At 37.9% G+C, this 20289-nt stretch overlaps 1 protein-coding gene across 1 annotated transcript; it reads right to left on the bottom strand.

Annotated features, from left to right (window-relative positions):
• Positions 1-1607: 1607 nt before the first annotated feature.
• LOC136677767 (scinderin-like) lies at positions 1608-19858 on the bottom strand. Its single transcript, XM_066655384.1, has 17 exons — positions 19789-19858; positions 16455-16640; positions 11829-11983; positions 10429-10590; positions 8295-8444; positions 8006-8095; positions 7314-7446; positions 6408-6496; positions 5888-6103; positions 5406-5539; positions 4973-5063; positions 3984-4154; positions 3505-3679; positions 3122-3237; positions 2920-2997; positions 2764-2824; positions 1608-2597 (listed from the first exon to the last, which is right to left on the bottom strand). Exons 2-17 carry the CDS (start codon positions 16633-16635, stop codon positions 2425-2427), a joined length of 2175 nt encoding a protein of 724 aa, XP_066511481.1. The 5' UTR covers positions 16636-16640; positions 19789-19858; the 3' UTR covers positions 1608-2424.
• Positions 19859-20289: the final 431 nt, after the last annotated feature.

The following is a 20289-nucleotide window of genomic DNA, read 5'->3' on the forward strand; positions in this document are numbered from 1 at the left end:
AAAAAAATCTAACTGCTTTGTTGTCTATGAATGAAAAAGTTTATGCTCCTTAAAGTGAGTTTTCCAAGTGGAGATGGCCATGTTTCTGTTTTATTTCAGAAACCTACATCCATGCCACTAGGTGTCCGTATAAATACATTCATGACATAAGGGAAAAAACACTGCAGAAAATGGTTTATCGTTGCTTACATTTTCTCAAAAAATTGCCATGAGGTAAATTATGCAACAAGAAACATAAATAAACATATATAAGAGACTATAGCAATACTACATTTATCTATAAATCTGTCTCTCTTTACATTTGTGGACCCATTAATATGTGTCTGACGAGATATAGATGTGAAACAACACACTAGCATAACAGGTAGAGAAAAATCAAAGGAGATTCAGTGCAAAGAAATAGGAATTAAATATTTGATTAAAGGATACAGACAACAGAGATGTTCATAAAGATAAAAATGAGTGCATATTAATATATATATATAAAGGGTCTGTAATGTGAAATTCTTTGTCTGAACCTCTGTAATCCAAACACCCAACCAGAGAGATTTCAGCTTTTTTTCAGTTCAAACACTGATCTATTTTAAGACTGTGATGATTTCACTGGTGTCATTATCACCTCTTCACTCTCTAATGGGGTGCCATGTTGGTTTAGATATGAGCAGAAGTGCACTTCACTGAATTTATGTCTGCACACAGCTGAGGTCTTTTATTCTGTGCAATGTATTTGGAAATGTACATGTATTAAGTAGTTGTATGACATTCCAGTCTGTTGTCAACTTTTGTCAAAACCGTGGGAGAACACCAGAGCACCCAGAGGAAACCCACGCAGACACAGGGAGAACACACCACACTCCTCACAGACAGCGCGGTTTAATCTGATACTTTCTATCTGGAATGGTTTGTCATATCTGAAGAATTAGGAGGTGGTTTTAGTGGATAAGGATAAACTGTTATATGTTTTAAAGCAGAATATATTTCAGGATACTTGTATAATTGTTGTATAAAAAAAAGCTAATTATAAGTTTGGTCCCATATACTAGGTCTATACTGCCACCTTCTGGATAAGTAAGGAACAAAACCTGGACTTGAAATAAATATCATGTAAACTGAGGTGTTTTACTGATAGAACACTCCAATATAAAATACTCATTTTACTAATAAAAATATGGAGAACTTAGATTTTTAAAGTATTACCTTTCCTCAAAAACTCTATTATTATTATTATTATTATTATTATTATTATTATTACATACCATATGAATTTTATGGTTTCTCGTAGCATCACTACACTTCATCTTATAAGGTTCACTGTGTATTTTATGAGCATCTCAGTGATGTGATATTACTTCAGACAAAATCACCTGGTACTGAACAAGCTGCTACAAGAGTGCATTTACACTTTCTCTGTTTGAGAGAGAGAGGATGTCTCAGGAGAATAAGTGAAGTTCACATCAGAGCCATCAATCTTGCAGTAGATTTACACACAGAAATGTGTCACTTAATCCATATCCAGAGTTATAGTTTTATACATATATAATTATATGTCAAACCTATATATATAGTGTTATGCAGCATATTGTCGGAAGCATTCTTTTAATATGGAGAATTTATTAAAAGCAGAAGAACAAACATAGTAACATCTGCAATGCATATATTTGTGCCTAACAATATAATTCATGCTTTATATAAATTCAAATGGCTCCCATCCCATACACTGGCAGAGTTAACTCATCTCTAGATAGTGATAAGTAACAACAAAGTTATGATAAAAAACAATAATAATTTGGGCAGAGGCTGTTTTATGTTGCTTTAAAGACATTTACATAGGTATTTTAGACATGAAATTGACTGATTTAATTACATTTAATTCATTACTGTGTCTGTTAATGGTTTTGGTTTTGGTGATGTGACCTGACAACAAATAAAAGCAATAAAAGCACTGATATAAAAATATCAGAAAAATTTATTCTCCTCAATAACATGCTGCTTATTTTTAATGCTATTTAAATGAAACTTTAAAAAACATAACTCTCATACAATAAGAAACTGAGCCTGATGAAAAAAAATATAAAAATCTTTTTGTACATTTCTGACCACATCTGTTTTATATATTTTTAAACAAAAGTGTCCTGTTTTATCTTTTTCACAATCAAGTATTTTCCAAACTTCAACAGGCCGTTTTAATTGTTTTGGCCAATGGTATAAAGGTTAGAGGAGTGGGTCTGTTTGAACCCCTGGAAGGGAAAGAAAACTGGGGTTGTGTGGAGTGAAGGGACAGTGCTGTTTCCTCCATCTATATTCACATTATCACATGATTTACATTATCACAGACTCATGGCACAGTTTTGTGTGTTTTGAATGCGGCAGGCTTGTTAAGTGCATATAAACTTTACCGAACTCATGAAACTTTTTAAGTGCTTCTTAAGAGGGTTTAGTTAATTGAGCGCGGATCCGCTCCATGGGATCAGTGTCCCACATATGTTCATCCCAGGCCTGGAACCAGCCGGTGAAAGTAGGGGGCTCGCTCCCCTGTTTGATGGTAGTGACCGGGATCCCACGTCTCCCAGAGGGGTCTGTGTCTACATATTCTTTTGCTGTGTAAAGAAAACAGACACCGTATTGTTATGATGAACCTTCTTCTTCTTCTACATAATGTCAGAGCCTGTAAATGTTCTAAAAATATCATGAGACCGTCTCACTCAGTTCTCTCAATTCTTAGCTCTGTGAAATCACCAAGGCTTTATTACTGGAAAACCTCACCAAGTTTTGGGGCTCCAGTCTTTTCAACCTCATTGGCATCATTGCCGACCCAAATGAAGATCTGAAAAACAGGTGAAGCATCATTATTGCATTGTGCATCATTTTTACAGAAAAATAAAAAATCTTTTTTATTGGGGATGGAAGAGTAGCACTCACCTGTTCCCAAGTGTCAAGCAACATGACATCATCAGTGGCCAGATCTGACTGAGTAAAGTCTCCAGGCACCTCCTCAACCTGAGAGAGAGAGAGAGAGAGAGAGAGAGAGAGGAAGAGAGATGGAGATCAATAGTATCATTATCCCTTCCTGGGTAAATAGTCAGTACTTCTATAACACTGGACAAGAAACATTCTCTATTACCACTAGCCGTCCGGTCTTGTTGGAGCAGCCAAAGAGTCGTGGGGGCTTGACTGTTTTCTGCAGAGATTTAGATATTTGATAGTCCTTCTTTCCTCCCAGAGCCGTCCAGAACGACGCTACAGAGAGAAATCAGGGTTAATTTCAGATAATATATTACTAAATTTAACAGCTGGATTCTTTTGCTTTGACAACAACTCTAGCACGTGTTTCCTCCAAGACACATACTGTCCACCACTGTTTCTTTTTGCTTTAGCTGGCACTGTCTCTCAGAGAGAGAGAGGCAAGGTTTATTGGCAAAATAAGATAAACAAGGCAGTAATACACACACACACACATACGCACACACACGCAAACACATAATATGCTATGTTAATTGCTATTACCTGGTTCTTTGCCTTCGTCCACGTTGGTGGACTTCCCTCCTAGGACAGAGACCACATGTTTGGCACTGTCCACTTCATCTGAGCTCGCCCCAACACCCTTCCACACAAACAGACTATCAGGGGTCTTCAGCACGAAAACATCGTTAGTGTTCAGATTGGAGGCCCTGGGATTTACCTACACATACACAAACACACAAACACACAGAAAGAGAGAGAGAGAGAGAGAGAGAGAGAGAGAGAGAGAGAGAGAAAAAGAGATAACCAGGGCTTAAAAGGAGACATTATGAAAGACCTTGTTTACACTTAAACCTCAGAATTGGAGGGAAATTGATAAACTGGTCGACTTCCCCTTTTTGTAAGTGTATTGATTCTTGTGTCTGGTATTATCTGGTATCAGATCAAATTGAAATCCAGTCTTATTGTCCATATCTACTGTTCAGTTACTGGTCAGTCGTTATTCATATGACCTCTGTCCTCACCTCCACCGCTCTGGTGGACTTGGCAGAGCTGGTGCGAATGTGAAACAAGCGAATGCTCCCAGACTGGCTCTGTCCATCTTTGCGAGACGTGCCTCCACTGTGGATGATCATGGGCTTGCCCTTAAAAATACTCATCAGGTGGGGGGGCTCCTGACCCTGGGTCACTCGAACCTGAACAGAGACAGATTTAGACACAAACACCAGACAGAGTTTATTTAAAAATATAAAATAGAGACAATTCAACGTGGAGATCTGCCAGTTGATTCCAGCATTGAGCAGCAGATACATTCTACTTAGTTGGAGGTCTAGGGATGACTAGTTGCCCAGTCTCAAATCTTTATATATTTAATATCTCATTGTATACGATTTTATTTTTTCTGATTCAAACACTCAAATAGTTTTGTTATTATTGGCATGAAACAGAAACATTTCTCTGATAAATACTGCCTCCTGGAGTTTGGAGCTGTGTGTTATGGGCATTATGTGCTACCACGCACATAACAACTTATAATTATATATTTTTTCACAAATAAGAAGAGCATTGCTCTTGATAATGTGGTCTATCAAAGGTAAACACCATATATTAACAATGTATGGCATCTGTTTATCTTATAACTATGATATAGCTAATATCTGTTAAGTATTTTCACAGAGACTGTTGTATTGTTTTTAACATCCAATCATATTTGGGGTCCACCAGACCCACAAACACTGGGTGAAAAACAAAACCATGAACACCACACAAGGGTTAATAGTCTCTAAAGCCAAACTTCTGCCAATCTATTATAAAAGAGTCAATAGCCCCTCAGGGAAAAGTGCACAATTTACATCCTCCTTTCATTCATGACACGTGGCAAACAACTTTTTTTTCTAACATTTATCAAGAAATTGTATGCAGATTACAGTCAATAGAAAACAAAAAAATTACACACAATATTCCCTAAATATTCTGCAGGTATTTAAACTACAGTTTTAAAAAGATGTCCGACCTGGACGGGAGCTCCACCCATGGAGTCATCCAGATGTGTGGAAAGGAACGCAGAAGCAGTCAGTTCATCCTGGGTGCACTTTAATCCCTGCCTGAAAACACACACACACACACAAAAACAAAAAGCAGGATTTACACATAAATATTTGAATAAATTTATAAGTATTCCGGGCAGCACTGTGTCGCAGCAGGTAGTGTCGCATTTACACAGCTCCAGGGACCAAGTCCCACTCTGTGTCTGTGAGGAGTTTGGTGTGCTCTCTCTGTGACTGCGTGGGTTTCCTCCGTGTGCTCTAGTTTCCTCACGGTGCAAAAACACACGTTGGTACATGGCCTGGTGACTCAAAAGTGTCCATAGGTGTGAGTGTGTGTGCTAGTGTGTCGGTGTGTGTGTGTGTTTGTGTGTGTGTGTGTGTGTGTGTGTGTGTACTGACCAGGTGTAGATGAGGTGCTGCTCTCTGCTGCCCTGTTTGTAGCTGTAGAGAATGATGTAACAGTCTCCTCCATAAAACTGACCGTAAGTGCTGGGTTCAACCGGGACACGCTCTCCTTTCTCCACTCTCCAGATCTGATTAAAAAAAATGGTGTTTCAACATCATTTTTGGAGGTAAGAAAATATTAGTCACCATGAGAACCGTTTTTCTGACAGTTGTTATAACTTTTTGAAATTATTATGTGACTGTAATTATTTAATAATTTGTACTTTTTATATTTAAAGCAGTTCTTATGAGATGAAGAGTCATATCGCTGTACGGACCAGTTAATGTTCCATAAGCTTATTACAGAATTTCTGACACATAGCAGCTGTTTCACAGCTTAAAGAAGAATTATTAGTGATGTTAGTGAACTGCCTTGAGCTGGAGCAGAAACTAAAAGCAGAAATTCTTTACTCAGAATTAACTGGCTGACAATTTACCTGGACTTTTCCAGAGCCGTCGTCCACCATGTTGTGCTGGGCAGCCATGGCCTTGTTGGAGTGGAGAGTGGAGGCATCAAAGGGGACCTGCTTCACCTGAGCGATACGCCCAATGGTGTAGGCTTTAGTTGGACCTGTGGTCTGGTACTTATCTTTCCAATCGCTGAAGAACTGCTTAAAGAGTGTGGTTTCGCCCCCTGCTGGCAGCACCTGGATCTAAAGACACAAAGAGGACATACTGTAAATATCTAAACATTAGCTTCATTTATCATTTAACCTGATGAATTTAAAGCAGGCTAATCACCATTTGCTTTGCAAAGAGAATCAGAATTAGAGTCATATTATTAGGTACATTTTCTTTATTTACAAAGACTTTGTTCGAGCAAGTGCTCATGGAAATAAAAAGATTACTATAAATAACTATTAACATACATTTATAAATACATTTTTTGCATATAGTAATTCATCAATGCAAAATCATTGTGTGTATTCTGTTTTAGATGTATTTAAGGCCGTGTACCTGTGTTTTGTTGGAGTAATTTTTATCTTTGATGAAATTCTGTGCTGCCGTCATGGCTGCTTTACGCTCACTTGGATTCGCATTGGGGCCTGGGAAACAGAACCAGAAGACGTTCTAAATAACCCCTTAATATAAGTTTGTTGACACTGCACAGCTTATGCAGTTCCCCAGTAATGTTAGAGAGTGGCTAGATGGTCACTATAGTGTTCCAGGTGTTTATTCATTCATATGTAAACGTTTATTCAAGTCAGGGTCGCGGTGGGTCCAGAGCCTACCTGGAATCCTACCTGGGATACACCCTGGAAGGGGCTCCAGTCCTTCACAGGGCAATACACACACTCACACATTCAGTCACACACACTCACACCTACGGATACTTTTTTTGAGTCGCCAATCCACCTACCAATGTGTTTTTGGACCGTGGGAGGAAACCGGAGCACCCGGAAGAAACCCATGCCGACACGGGGAGAACACACCAACTACTCACAGACAGTCACCCGGAGCGGGAGTCAAACCCACAACATGCTGCGCCACCATGCCCCCCTTGCTAGAGTGTTAGTTGGTTGTCCAAGTGATTTCTCATAATACTACACTACTTTATTATAAAAACGATTTATAGCAGTACACTAATTATGTGGTTACATAAAAATGATCATTTAATAGAATAAATATAAACTGTGTTATAAACAATAATCATTGTAATAATATAATTATAAGTTGTGTCTTTAAATCCTTAACAGAACCAAAAGAAAAAATAAAATTTTGACTCAAGATGAAGATGCCCTTAATCATCCTCAACCAATTATAAGAATCTAAAGCAGCAGGTTGCCTTCTGTTATTTACTCCACCCACAGAGAGGCACCAGGTGTCTCCACCATAAATATCTCGAAAGCCTCAGAGCCACACCTTTCCACACAAAGACGTTGTTATCCACGCCATTGTCCAGGATGTAGCAGTCATCAGGAGAGAGCATGGCCTGTTTAAACGGACTCGACTGAGCCACTACGGACGTCTTCATGGAGCCAGTGGCATCAGAGATCTAAAACAAGGACCCAAAAAACAACAATCTATCCATAAATGATGTAAGCAGCTAGTAATCTTTTACTAATCTATACTGTTTGAGTAAAATGAGTGCCATGTTAAATGCCTATATCTGCATTAATTTGATAAGCAATCACAAATAGACTAGTTTCTGGCACAGTTTAATGCCTTAAAATAACAGTTAGAACAGAAGCTGTGTGCTTCACATCTTTAAATATAATACTGCTATATTTAAATATAATATTTAATGGAGCCTTCATCCATTTCCTCCAGTGATTGTTCATCATGTTGTGAAATATCTGTGATACTGACACCTAGCAGTCTGGATGCATCAGGCATCCTGTAATAAACCTATTAATGTGTTTATGGAGCATTAATAGGTTCCTTCTGGGCCTACAAATCTAATTCATTATTAAATTTGGAGCTGCCTTTGACAGACACATGATAAAAAAATAATGAAGAATCTAATTCAAAAATATTGTCTGCTAATTTTGTGGTGATAAAAACAATGGACTTAATCTTCAATGTTAACTGAAGTATGCGCAGGATTGCATTACCAGGTAGAGAGCCCCCTTCTTCTTGTTGCCTGTCTCCACCTGATCATCGTCTGGAGTGGCTGGAGCGATGCTTGGTACTGGGCCCAGAACCTGAAAATGATTGTTTTAGATCGTGTTAAAAGTACATTCACACACAAGAGCTTCAACTCCGGTCCCAAAAATGTGTACATAAGGCACGTAAGACGCTAGAGAATTTATCAGTTATCAGAGAGTTCACTCAAGTGGAAAAGTTACAGTAGTGTGTGGACAGCACAGTAATAATTAAACTATTAAGAGGATTCTTTCTCACTTCAATAAGCTCCTGAGGCTCCAACCCCTCTTCCACCATGGACAGTTTGGCTCGGCCATTCCTCTCGTTGTCTCGAATATCTATGGCAACCTGAGAGGCCTTCAACTTCTCAAAGCGGTTACACTCACTACCACTCCACTGGTAGATATCCTGCAAAAGAGAAGAGCCACAAATAATATATTATTAAATGTAATAACAACAACAACAACAATAATAATAATAATTATTATTATTATTATTTACAGAGCACCTGACAATGTTTTCTGTGTTTTATTTTTATGGAATTTGGCATGTGCACATATCCACAAAAACCCTATTATGGTTCAAATCTTACTTAACGGAACATTATCAATTCGTAAAAGTAAACAATCTAAATTCAAATTATTCTAAAGTAAGATTTGGAATTCGACAAGGCTCTATTTTAGGACCATTATTATTTACATTATACATGTTACCGCTAGGCACAGTTATAAGAAACCATGACACATAACTTTCACTGTTATGCAGACGACACGCAATTTTATATTTCAGCCAAGCCCGATGACAAACACAGATTAAAGAAAATAGAGTACTGTGTAAAAGACGTGAAAGGCTGGATGTTGCGTAACTTCCTCCTTCTAAACAGCAACAAAACAGAGGTCCTGCTTTTGGGTCCAAAAGTGGCAAGAAATAAATTATCAGATTTAATTTTAAATCTCGCTGACTCTCCAATTAAACCTGGTTCAGCAGCAAAAAATCTTGGTGTCATAATTGACCCGGATTTATCATTTGATCAACACATAGGCAGTATCACTAGGACATCTTCGCAATATTGCTAAGATTAGAAATGCCTTATCCCTTCAGGACGCAGAAACATTAGTACATGCCTTTATTACTTCAAGGCTTGACTACTGTAACGCACTACTGTCAGGATGCACCAGCAGCAATTTAAGAAAACTTCAACTAGTTCAAAATGCTGCAGCTAGGGTCCTCACTAAAACTAGAAAATTTGAACATATCAGCCCAGTTTTATCATCACTTCATCGGCTGCCTGTTAAATTCCGCATTGATCACAAAATTTTGTTATTAACATATAAAGCTCTTCTTGGGCTTGTCCCTGAATACCTTCAAGGTACAATTTCCTATTATGAGCCTCCACGTTCACTCAGATCACAGAATACTGGATTTGTAATTGTTCCCAGAATTCAGAAGGCCTCAGCTGGGGGAAGAGCCTTTTCTTATAAAGCCCCCAGACTCTGGAATGATCTTCTAGAAAATGTTCGGGACTCAGACACAGTCGCAATCTTCAAATCTAGGCTAAAAACTCATTTGTTTAGTCTATCATTTGGTAGCTAATGCTCCCCCATAGATAAAGGCGGCAGATCCGGGGGGTCCATGGACACAGGGAATTATAGTAAACTGAGACGCTGGTGCTGTCGTCCCGCCGCTTCTCGCGATCACCCAGGTTTGTTGACGGTGGCGCGGAGGGATGCCAGTGTTTCAGGATGCTCCCGTGTCTGTGTGTCCTCCTGGTTCTCTCCTTTTAGTTAAAGCTGTCGTAGTCAGATCTGCCGGAGTCATTAGCCACACTCTGGAAACTACTAACTATTATCACCAGATTGACCAGAGGAGGATGGATCACCCCTTGTGAGCCTTGGTTTCTCCCAAGGTTTCTTCCTCAGCTGGGGGAGTTTTTCCTTGCCACTGTCGCCCCTGGCTTGCTCACTTGAGGGTTTTACATTTTGTTTTTTACATTTCATGTCAAATCTTTGTCTTACTGGAATTCTGTGAAGCTGCTTTGTGACAACATCAGTTGTGAAAAGCGCTATATAAATAAATTTGATTTGATTCGATTTGACTTACAATGTTTACTCAATTAACAGATTTGAGCAAATGCAGAGTTAGGAGTCTTGCTCAAGGACTGGTATAACGTGATCTTCCAACCAGAGCAGGGAACTGAACCCTGGCCTTTTTGTAGGTAGTGGTGTTATCCACTAAAGAATATGTTACAGGCGACATCTGAAGTTCAGAACCTACAGAGCTACGTATGGTCAGTAGATAAAGGGTAGGCCTGAAATACATGTAATCATGACTTGTGCTTTGTAAGTTAAATCCCTGCTGCAAATATTTAATTTCTAGCCCCAGGGAACCGTACCTTTCCCAAATCAATGATGAAGCAGTCTCCCTTGTTGAAGCTGCCCCATTTAAAATCCACCTCAGTGGCTCTGATGGCTCTCCGCCCTTTAACATGCAGCAAACGCTTCACATTCGCATCATTAGTCACAACGTGGTGAAACCCAGAGGCAACTCCACCTTTCTGCAGAGAGAGAGAGAGAGAGAGAGAGAGAGTGATAATAATGACAAGAAATGTTACAAACATAGAATGAAACACTATATTATTTCTTATTTTGTTAAAATATGTCCTAAAATTAACAACTTGCACTTAATAGAGGTTTCAATTTGAAATTAAATAAAAGAAAGATGTTTGTGTTCGGCTCGAAAACTGCTTCAGCAACGGCTAATTCCAGGTAGCTGTGAATTTGGAAACAAACCTGTGGCCATGAAAGGGTTGTTTGTGTTTGTGTGTGTGTGTGTGTGTGTGTGTGTGTGTGTGTGTTTGTAGTGAGCATCGCATGACTGAAGTAATGAAGGCCTTGTTACTCTTTTTCTGCACAGAAGAAAACACAACACTCCTGAAACACACTAGAGAACTAAAAGCAAACAAACTGAACTAAATATACTTTAGAATCAGAATTAGAATCAGAATGTTCCCCAGATGGACAATGAAGCATTCATTCATTTATTCATCTTCTTCATTCTGTTCAGGGTCACAGAGGGTCTGCATGAAGTGTACAATTCATATTATTACTGATCAAATATCCAGCACTATCAGATGTAGAGCTGAAGACTGTTGTGGAGCTGTGGAACGGGAACCTAACCTCACACAAAGTTACTGGAGTCGTCCTTCTGGTTAGAGCTGACACTCCCTTAATAACCAACGAACATTTTACACATTTGACACAAACAGCTCTTAGCCTTAGTTTCAGTCATTGCAAAGTTAATAGTGGCAAATGCTGAACTATGTTTTGGCATTTATCTTCAAATTTTAGAGCATTATTATTATTATTATTATTATTATTATTATTATTATTATTATTATTATTATTATTATTATTATTATTTACTGTTATTTATTTGCTCATTAATCTCCCAAGTAAAAATTGAAACATAACAAAATCAAACCCAAAATTGTACACATCACATACATTTCACACATTTGATTTAATAAGAGAGAATTGCAAAGTGTGCTGATTGAAGGAGTAAAATGGGTAACTTATATCATTTTAGAAAACAAACTAAAACTAAAAACATAAGATTTTATTTTGGAGTTCATTGCCTTGTTTAAAAATTAATACCTATATAATCTCACAGTTAAGCTTTGCACCTGTCCTCAGTAAAACTGCTAAATATAAAAGTTACCTGAGGGACGAAAGTTGAATTTTTTTTATATTAAATACAGTATGAATTGCAGTGAAAATGACATTTGATACCCACATTATACTTAATTCCTGATTTGAAGTATCCAAGAAAAGTGAGGGACTCGTTTTTCTGGACTTCGCGAAACTGAACCGGACTCCCTCCGAGGAAGTCGTCCAGCTGGGTCGAAAAGATGGCAGCAGCTCCACTTTCATCCTGAGAACACTCGTCTCCTAAAGAGAGAAAGAAAAACAAGAGTAAGTTACTACATCTATTATCCCAAATTTAAGAGCAGACTCAGTTACAGCTGAGACTCTTGTATTTTGGAAAAAACAAACATCTGTTAATGCAATGTAACCACTTTAATGCCTCACTGTCAGAACTACAGAACCTTATCATTCATGGGTCATTTAGAGTAGATGCTGTATAATATATATTAGATATATAATAGAAATAATAATTCATGTTAGTTACTTAATAATTCATAGTGGATAGTGAACAACTAACTCAAAATACATTAAAAATGTAAAATGTTTAATATTTATATTTGTTCAGCTGACATAAAAAAAAACTAAGTTGCAAAGGGAGGCTTTTGAAAAAATGGCATTTTCAAAATGCTTGGAGCTGATTTTTTGTAGTTTTTCATAGATGTTTCTCAGTTTACAGCACTGGTCTACAGCTTACTGGCAACAGAGCAACAGAGTAAAAAAGAAACCATAAGAAGGCATAAAGAGGCTGCCAGCACTCTCTCCCCAAGAGACCTCCATCTGGATCTGTTTATAGTGCTTCACAAAGCATACTGGAAACCCTGAGAAACAACGCAGGGCAACGCAGAGGCTTTCCACTCTAGGAACTCACATAACCCTATTTTTTTCTGGATGTATCTCCAGTACACTGAGTTGCTGGACAAGCAGCAGCGGGATGGCTCAACATGTAGTGTATATAGTTATTTATACTTCTACACAGGGCCGTCACTAGAGGTTAATTATAAGGAGGAGCTAAGCTTTAACCAGGGGCGTCTGGGGTAATTGCTTCATAGCAGAAAATTTATTTGACGAGGTACGGATTAAGTAAAGCCACAAGGAGCTAAGATAACATTAGTTCTATCTAAAGCAGAGCTGTAGTCACCATTGTTTCAGCTCTGAACCGCCCCTCTGAGTGCCGCCGAAAAACAAACCGCTGTATGAGGGACTGTGACTCCATTGGCTGTAGCACAGTGCGATGGACAGATAACTCTGGCTGCTGATTGGCTAAATAACAGGTGACGACCAATGAAAATCGTGTTCTTTGTTTAGGAGCTGTGGAGAATCTGACCCTCGCTCCGGCTGAGAGAGAGAGAGAGAGCTGCGTTTGTAACATGAAAGTGTTACCTCAAAAATATGTAATAAAACGCGTCCCGTATCGGTTCAAAATAGAACACATGTTAGTGTCCAAATATGGGACAATTCCGTATTTTATGGGACGGTTGCTAATACTACATGTGCGTATTCTGTCAAGAAAGCAATACAGACCGACTATCTGGAGACAGTTAACCGTTGTTGAAAATTAAAGAATTGGGGGTGCTAAAGTGCTTTTTAGGGGGGGGGGGCAAAGCCCCCCTAAAACAGGTCTAATGACGTCCATGCTTCTACATGTCTACAAGTTTTGTAATGTTTCAGTATCAGATGTTAAGACCAATGGTTGTTCAAAAATCTAACCAGCTGATTGGCTGGCAAAATGATTATTAGGCAAATCTCTTATTGTTGCAGTGGAACCATCAGACAAAATCTGATGTTTGCATGGATTGCACCCTTGTCCATGGAGCTCTGACGCTTTTTTCTTCTTCTAGGAGATTGTGCCTTTACTTTTTATGAACATGGTAAGATCAAAGCAGTACGCAATTAACTGCAGCTTCACAGACTCCTGGAATGTAAATGTACAAAACATGCCATCCAACTCTAAACCACATAAATACAGCTCTTGACTCAGTTCTGGTTCTGCTCTGTGGGACGGATGGTAATGACTAAGCTGCAGATCGAAGACATCTGGACGAGGTCTGGCTGTGGTCACTATGAAAGATAAGTTATGTTCATCAAAATACAGTTCTTGCTCATCTTGTGGGATATGGCACTAGATAAAAATTGAAGGAAATGGTCCCCTTCGAGTTCATAGAGCAGTGCTTTAAGGGTGTGTCTCTGAGGAAATCTGGGCCAAAATATAAAGCATGAGAAAATCGGTTAGATTTGCCATGTGCGATTACCAAAAAAAAAATTTTTAATAGTTCTTGGCTATTCTAGGAAGCTTTAATGGGTACAGAAACATTATATAATAAATGTCCTTCATATTTTAAAATCATCAGGTGATGGCGAGTTTGATCTCTAGTGATGTTTAAGAGGTCAGGTATTATAAATAAACATAGCACAAAAAATAAGGAAATTTGTGTTTGATAGATGATTTGTTTGTGGTTTGGAAAGCCTTTTAATTTCCCTTTTAAACGGTGCCATATTTGTAAGGAACATGCATTTGTGGGAGGAGAAATAGAACTGAGTATGTGGGTTGCGCCCATGAAAAATTTGCCAAATCCTCTCTGCCAGTGTTAAACAGCTTATTCTGCCATTGACTCGTTTGGTGTTTGGTGACTGGATGATTGAAGTTTGAAGAAACATGACATGTTGGCAATTTAACAATTTATTAATTTAACAAACTCAGTAGCTACTGAGGAGCCCCAGTAGCGTGTGGAAGAACCATACACAGCCACAACAGCCTGACACCTCCTCGTCATGCTGGTCACCAGCCTGATCACACATTGTTGTGGGATGGCTTCTCATTCATCAACCAGCATGGTCAGCCAACGTGGTTGTGTTGGTAACTCTGGCACGAACAGCATGCCCAAGCTGATCCCACAAGTGTTCAATGGGGTTGAGGTCAGTAGGTGGCAGACCATTTCATCTTCTCCACTCCCAAATTCTGGAGATAGTCTCTGATAAACCTCGCTCTGTGGGGCGAGTGTTGTCATCTCGGAGGATAGAGTTCAGCCCCAGACTGTGAAGATATGTGATTGCCACTGGTTGCAGAATTTCATCTCAGTATCACATTGCATTTAGATTGCTTCCAATGATGACAAGCCTTGTTTTTCCAGAGAGGGAGATCCGCCCCACACCATCACACAAAAGAAGATGTTTACCATTAGCAGAGAGGATTTGGCAAATGTTTCATGGACGCAAACCCACACGCTCAACTCTACTGCTTATCCCACAAACGCATGTTCCTTTGTGCTATGTTTATGTATTAATAAGCAGTAGGTTTTTTGAAGTTTTAATAAATGTATGAGCATAGGTTTTTGCATATTTTATTAAACAAATATTTAAGCCAGATAATCTATAACTGAAACATACAACACATAACTGATCTACTGAGTAGATGGATCTGTAGAGACACAGGTTTAACAGAAATACTCAGGAATTCTCAAACACACCAACTGTCTAAAGAAGAAAAATGATAAGACAGGAACCTAAGAAAGGTGCTTGTTGTGTGTTTTTTTCTGTGCAAATACAGCCACATCCTTCCTCATCACACTGAATTGATATAAAACAGATATTTCTTCATCTGTTCTTGGGCAAAAGGGGAACTACAAACACAACACCTCCACTGCTGTGAATTTAAAAACACCTATTCATTGTCATTGCTTTAAAAGTGTTTGGAGCTGCACAAAAAAACTCAGTTCTAACTGTAAACTACCCAGAAAGATAATACAAAATATTTCAGAAATAAAGACAGCAGAGTAAGCATGCCCTTGTGCAAAATATTGCTCTTTTAAAACCGAAAGACAGGGCCAAAAACCACACAAATATAGTCAAGATGCACTCTGATGAAATTCAGTCATAATTCAAAGTAGTTACTGAATAATATATTGTAGTTTTCTAAAATTCATGAGAGCTGTGGCTTAAAGTTTAGAGAAGAAGACTGAGGGAGACTAAAGGGCTGCCAATTCAATCATCTTGATCTACAGGAAAAATGGAAGGGGGTGACAGACCTTCACTTTCTCCTCCTTAAACATCCACAACTTGTCTTTGAGCATGGCTCCAACTCTCAACACTGCCCCAGGCACTGGAATGGCTGCCTGCTGCTCTGTTAGTGTGTGTGTGTGTGTTTGTGTGTGTATATATACCAGGGATATATCAAATTTTGAAGACTTGTCTTCCTTGTGTGGACCACCAGCCTGTCCCCAGTGTTTAAAGGTGAAACCATGTTTTAAAGTTGGGTTAGGTTTTAGGGCTTGGGTTTAGGGATTAGGTTTAGAATTTGGGCTAGGTTTTAGGTTCAGGTATAAGCTAGTATCACTTATGGAAGTTATGGAAGTAAAGTCTCCACAAAATGAATGGATGTCTCTATCATGTCCCCATAATTCACATGCACAAGATTGTGCATGCATGTGTGTGTGTGTGTGTGTGTGTGTGTGTGTGTTTCCAATAGTATGTGTGGGTTAAATGCAGAGGGACGATTTTATTGTGGAATTAAATTTTTCATTTAATCATTCATTGTAACTACTAAATAATGCCAATTTCTTACTGAATTGTTTGCAATATTTAGTAATTATAATAAAAATAGTGAATTTATTAAAGTTAATTCTAAGTAATTAATTATATCTGAATAACAAAGAATATCTGTAACTTAATTCTGGTTCTACCCAAAAAACAAAAAAAGATATAGGAACATGTCCCTCACCCAGCCACATGTGAATGCAGTAGGAGGGAGCTGGAGAGGTGTAGAGCAGCAGGTAAGCGTCTCCGGTGTAGAAGTTTCCGTAGAGGTTTTTAGGAACAGGTTTGAGATCCATGTTCTCAATTCGCCAGATCATGAGTCCCGGCGCCTTCCCTGCAGTAGTAAACTCCTTATGGACCACCATGATGACTGCAACACACACAGGGAAGAGGACTAAGATTTAGTGCACAAGTAGGGACCCTGGTTTTGATATACAGTGCCAAGATGCAGTTACAACAAATCCCCAGCTTTTGATTTGTATCATGACTGGAGAAAATTATCAAACCTAAGACTGATTCTCTCTTGAAAGACTCAAGTTACAAAATATTAAATATCATTTCCTGTTCTCCACACAACTTATGAGCATATGGATTGTATATGGACATGTTAGAGTTTGGAAGTTCTCCAGCAGGGGGTGCTAATAGCACTCAAGTAATCATCGTGAGCATCATTTGAAGAAAACAAACATGTATAAACATATATATGTGACATATTATTTAACGAGATTTCTATTACTTATATTACTTAGTATATTATGCATATAGCCAGTACGATATGATTTTTAATCACATTTTTAATATTTTAATATAAAATATTTACAGCATCTGTCACTTACGGATGTTCTTTAGCTGTCAGTTCATTGAATTGAATTTAAAAGTTTGTTTAAAAATATTAATATTGACAAAAAGGCCTATGTTTGACTGTGATGCCATGTTTCTTCTTTGTTTTGCCAGTTTTTCTGTGGCCATCATATTGATATCTGAATTATATCATATTGACCGAATTCAAGAAATATATCATGATATAAATTCTGGCCATATCATACAGCCCTTATTTGAATATATATTTAACTCTGTATATTGCATAAGGTTTTCCTCACAGGGTTAGTTTCCCACAGCCAAGACTAATCCTACACTATAAAGAATTTTCAATAGAGACTCATAAATTGCAAATTAGCTTCTGACCGGTCTTACTCGGTGCACAGGAGCTCATATGTACCTCTAGGCCAGCATTAAATATGATCTCTATGCAGCTATCATAAACCAAATGGACTCCTAGAGTATTTAACAATAATGTATCCAATAAAGTCTATGTCATAAACATCAGACATATCACACTTCAAGGACTACAGCAATAACAACATATTTATTAGTGTTGTATTCAAACCATTAGTGAAAATTAACTTGCAGACATAACAGATGATTAAAGGCAGAGAGAACAAGAGAAGAAATCTCCAAGGACATGGAGTTAAAAATATTTTTATTTCTAAATAATCTATAGGCATCTCTATTGCGACAAGACTGACTCATGATGTTTCACCAGAGCTCGGTGAGGCAGACCTTCATACAAACACCTCCAGCCACCACTTGGCCCTGAGCATGATGACCTTGCACTCATGTGCAGCTACTCCAGAGAGTGCCACTTCATGCTTGTTTATAGATTACTTGTCTGTGCCCACAATAGGAGCACCTTAAATTATGCAAATTCTCACAAGACACTCACAAGACGTGTCTACAACCTGCTGGAAATAAAACATACAAGTGTTCACTACAGATTTAGGTATGTTGCATGACCATCAGCTTCCTGTTCATTTACCACTTCTTGGTTTCACTGCCATATAAAGATCTTAAAGTTCCCCTGTCTCTTCATGTCTGTGAGTTACAGATTATTATTTAAGCAGATTTTGAAGTAAACTGCACTGAATTACAGGCCTTTGATCACAGATGAAATTAGTGAGTTGCTATGGGCTTTAGAAGGAAGTTCGAGTTTTAGACATAAGTTTAATTGGGCCCTTATTTTGTGGCTATGCGAGAGCACTAAAGTCACCTGGTGCAAGAAGAAAGGAGCCAAAAGTGTAAAATGTGTAACATATAAAATACAACAGTGCAAAATAATTTTGAACTAGTTTTGCTGATCATCAATGCAGCCCAACCCAACTTAACCACTTTCTCTGACTGCACTATTCTGCACTATTCTGCACTTGACTGATGCCTGTCCATTGTCATGAAAACAATACTTCAGCCACACCTTAATGTGCCTTATGTCTTATGTCTTACATCTACACTTGAGTGCAATTAATAGTTAACAGTAAACCTATATCTGATTACAATAATGTCTGAATCCCTACTGCCTAAGTTAGTGCTCTATGTAAATAAAGAAAAACTGGCTCACACTCAAAACCTGCATTATATTCTACATTTATATTCAGCCCTAGGGTACTGCTTACTATATAGCATTTAGTGCACATATTATTATTATAATTATTATTAAAAACTCTTCGTGTCATGACTTATGTAGTGCACTATACAAGAAATAGGAAGTCATTTGGGATACAGCCCACTTCTCAAACATCAGGCAGTACGTTACTGTGCACTCTTCAGACGTCTGGTTCCATTCTCCATCACTGTAAATTATTTTTTTCTTGTAAGTTTCTCTAAAACGGAGCATTTCAAACACACCTCTCCCAGTGATTATGTTAACATCTTATTAACTTAATAACTAACAAAATTTTACATAGTAATAAGTGTTCCCCTTTAAATAAATGCGATGCGTTGAACGTGCACAAGATTGAAATATATAATGTTTAATATAAATGAGCAAAAGCATATTATTAACACAAATTTATTACTGTTGGCCGTAATTGTGTTAATTTAGCACAAATGTGGCCATAATCAACTCAAAAAAGAAACGTACCTTAACGGTTTTACTGTCTGTATTGAAAAATAGCAAATCCTAGCGTTGGAGGCTCGATACCTTCTGTCAAAACACGTTAAACTTGTAGTCAATCACTTTCGCTACTTTATGCTTTCCAAAAAATGCTTTTAAAGCAAGAGAAAAATTGGAAAAAAGGTTTGCGTTTTGCAACTATCCGTTCCACCTTAAATGGGGGGGTCGTCACATTCTTTCCGTTACAATCTCAGGCACCAGAAAATAACTACTACTCAATTAAGGTGGAAAGAAAAAGTCTAACAAAAAAGTTTTAATAATATTTATATTAAAATGTAGTGAACATAAAAGCATTTTTACATCTATATGATAACAAATTGTGACAAATTTTGTAACAAGTCATGACACTTTAAAAATGTATTTACTTTTAACCTCATAGACTTTAACATCAGTACATTGAATTATACCTGGAACCAGACTGGAGCAATAAACCCCTTTCATTTCTTTGTGCACAGACACATTAAATACACTAATGCAAAACAACACAAAAGCAAAACCAAAGCCAAAGCAAAGTCCTTTTATTCTGGACTAATCAGAGTTATGCATATATGAATAAATGAAAAATCTTTACCGTAATGCTGTGGAGTGTTTAGAGCAGTTTTTCAAGCCAAGCTGCTTCAGCAATGTGTGGAGTTTCTCCTGCACAAACATTAGAGATGGAGGGGGCTGGGTCTGAGTGATTTAACAGAGCAGTGTCATTGAAGGTGGGGGTGTGGAAAATATCTCATTCATGGAGAAGAAAAAAAAAACAACTTTTAAATATTTTGTGTTCAAAAACCTTTCTCCTCTGTGTAAAATATGTTAAACATCTTACAAGGAAATTCATTATAACAAAGCCTTTTTTCTGCAGAGTCTTGCCTATTTTTTGCTAACATTACCATATTGTTTTACTGTCTCATGATAATGGCAGACATTTATAACTTATTAAATCGTTCCCACACATTAATAAGTTGTTCCCGTGCCTTTATTTATTTTGAAGGGATGTAGAACTGGGATCCCACAGAAGTGTGATTTTCACTTACACAACCAGCCAGCGGTGCTCAAACATTTGCACAATATGTCACAGTGCGGT

Source organism: Hoplias malabaricus, chromosome Y (assembly GCF_029633855.1).
Source record: "Hoplias malabaricus isolate fHopMal1 chromosome Y, fHopMal1.hap1, whole genome shotgun sequence".
NCBI classification, from domain to species: Eukaryota; Metazoa; Chordata; class Actinopteri; order Characiformes; family Erythrinidae; genus Hoplias; species Hoplias malabaricus.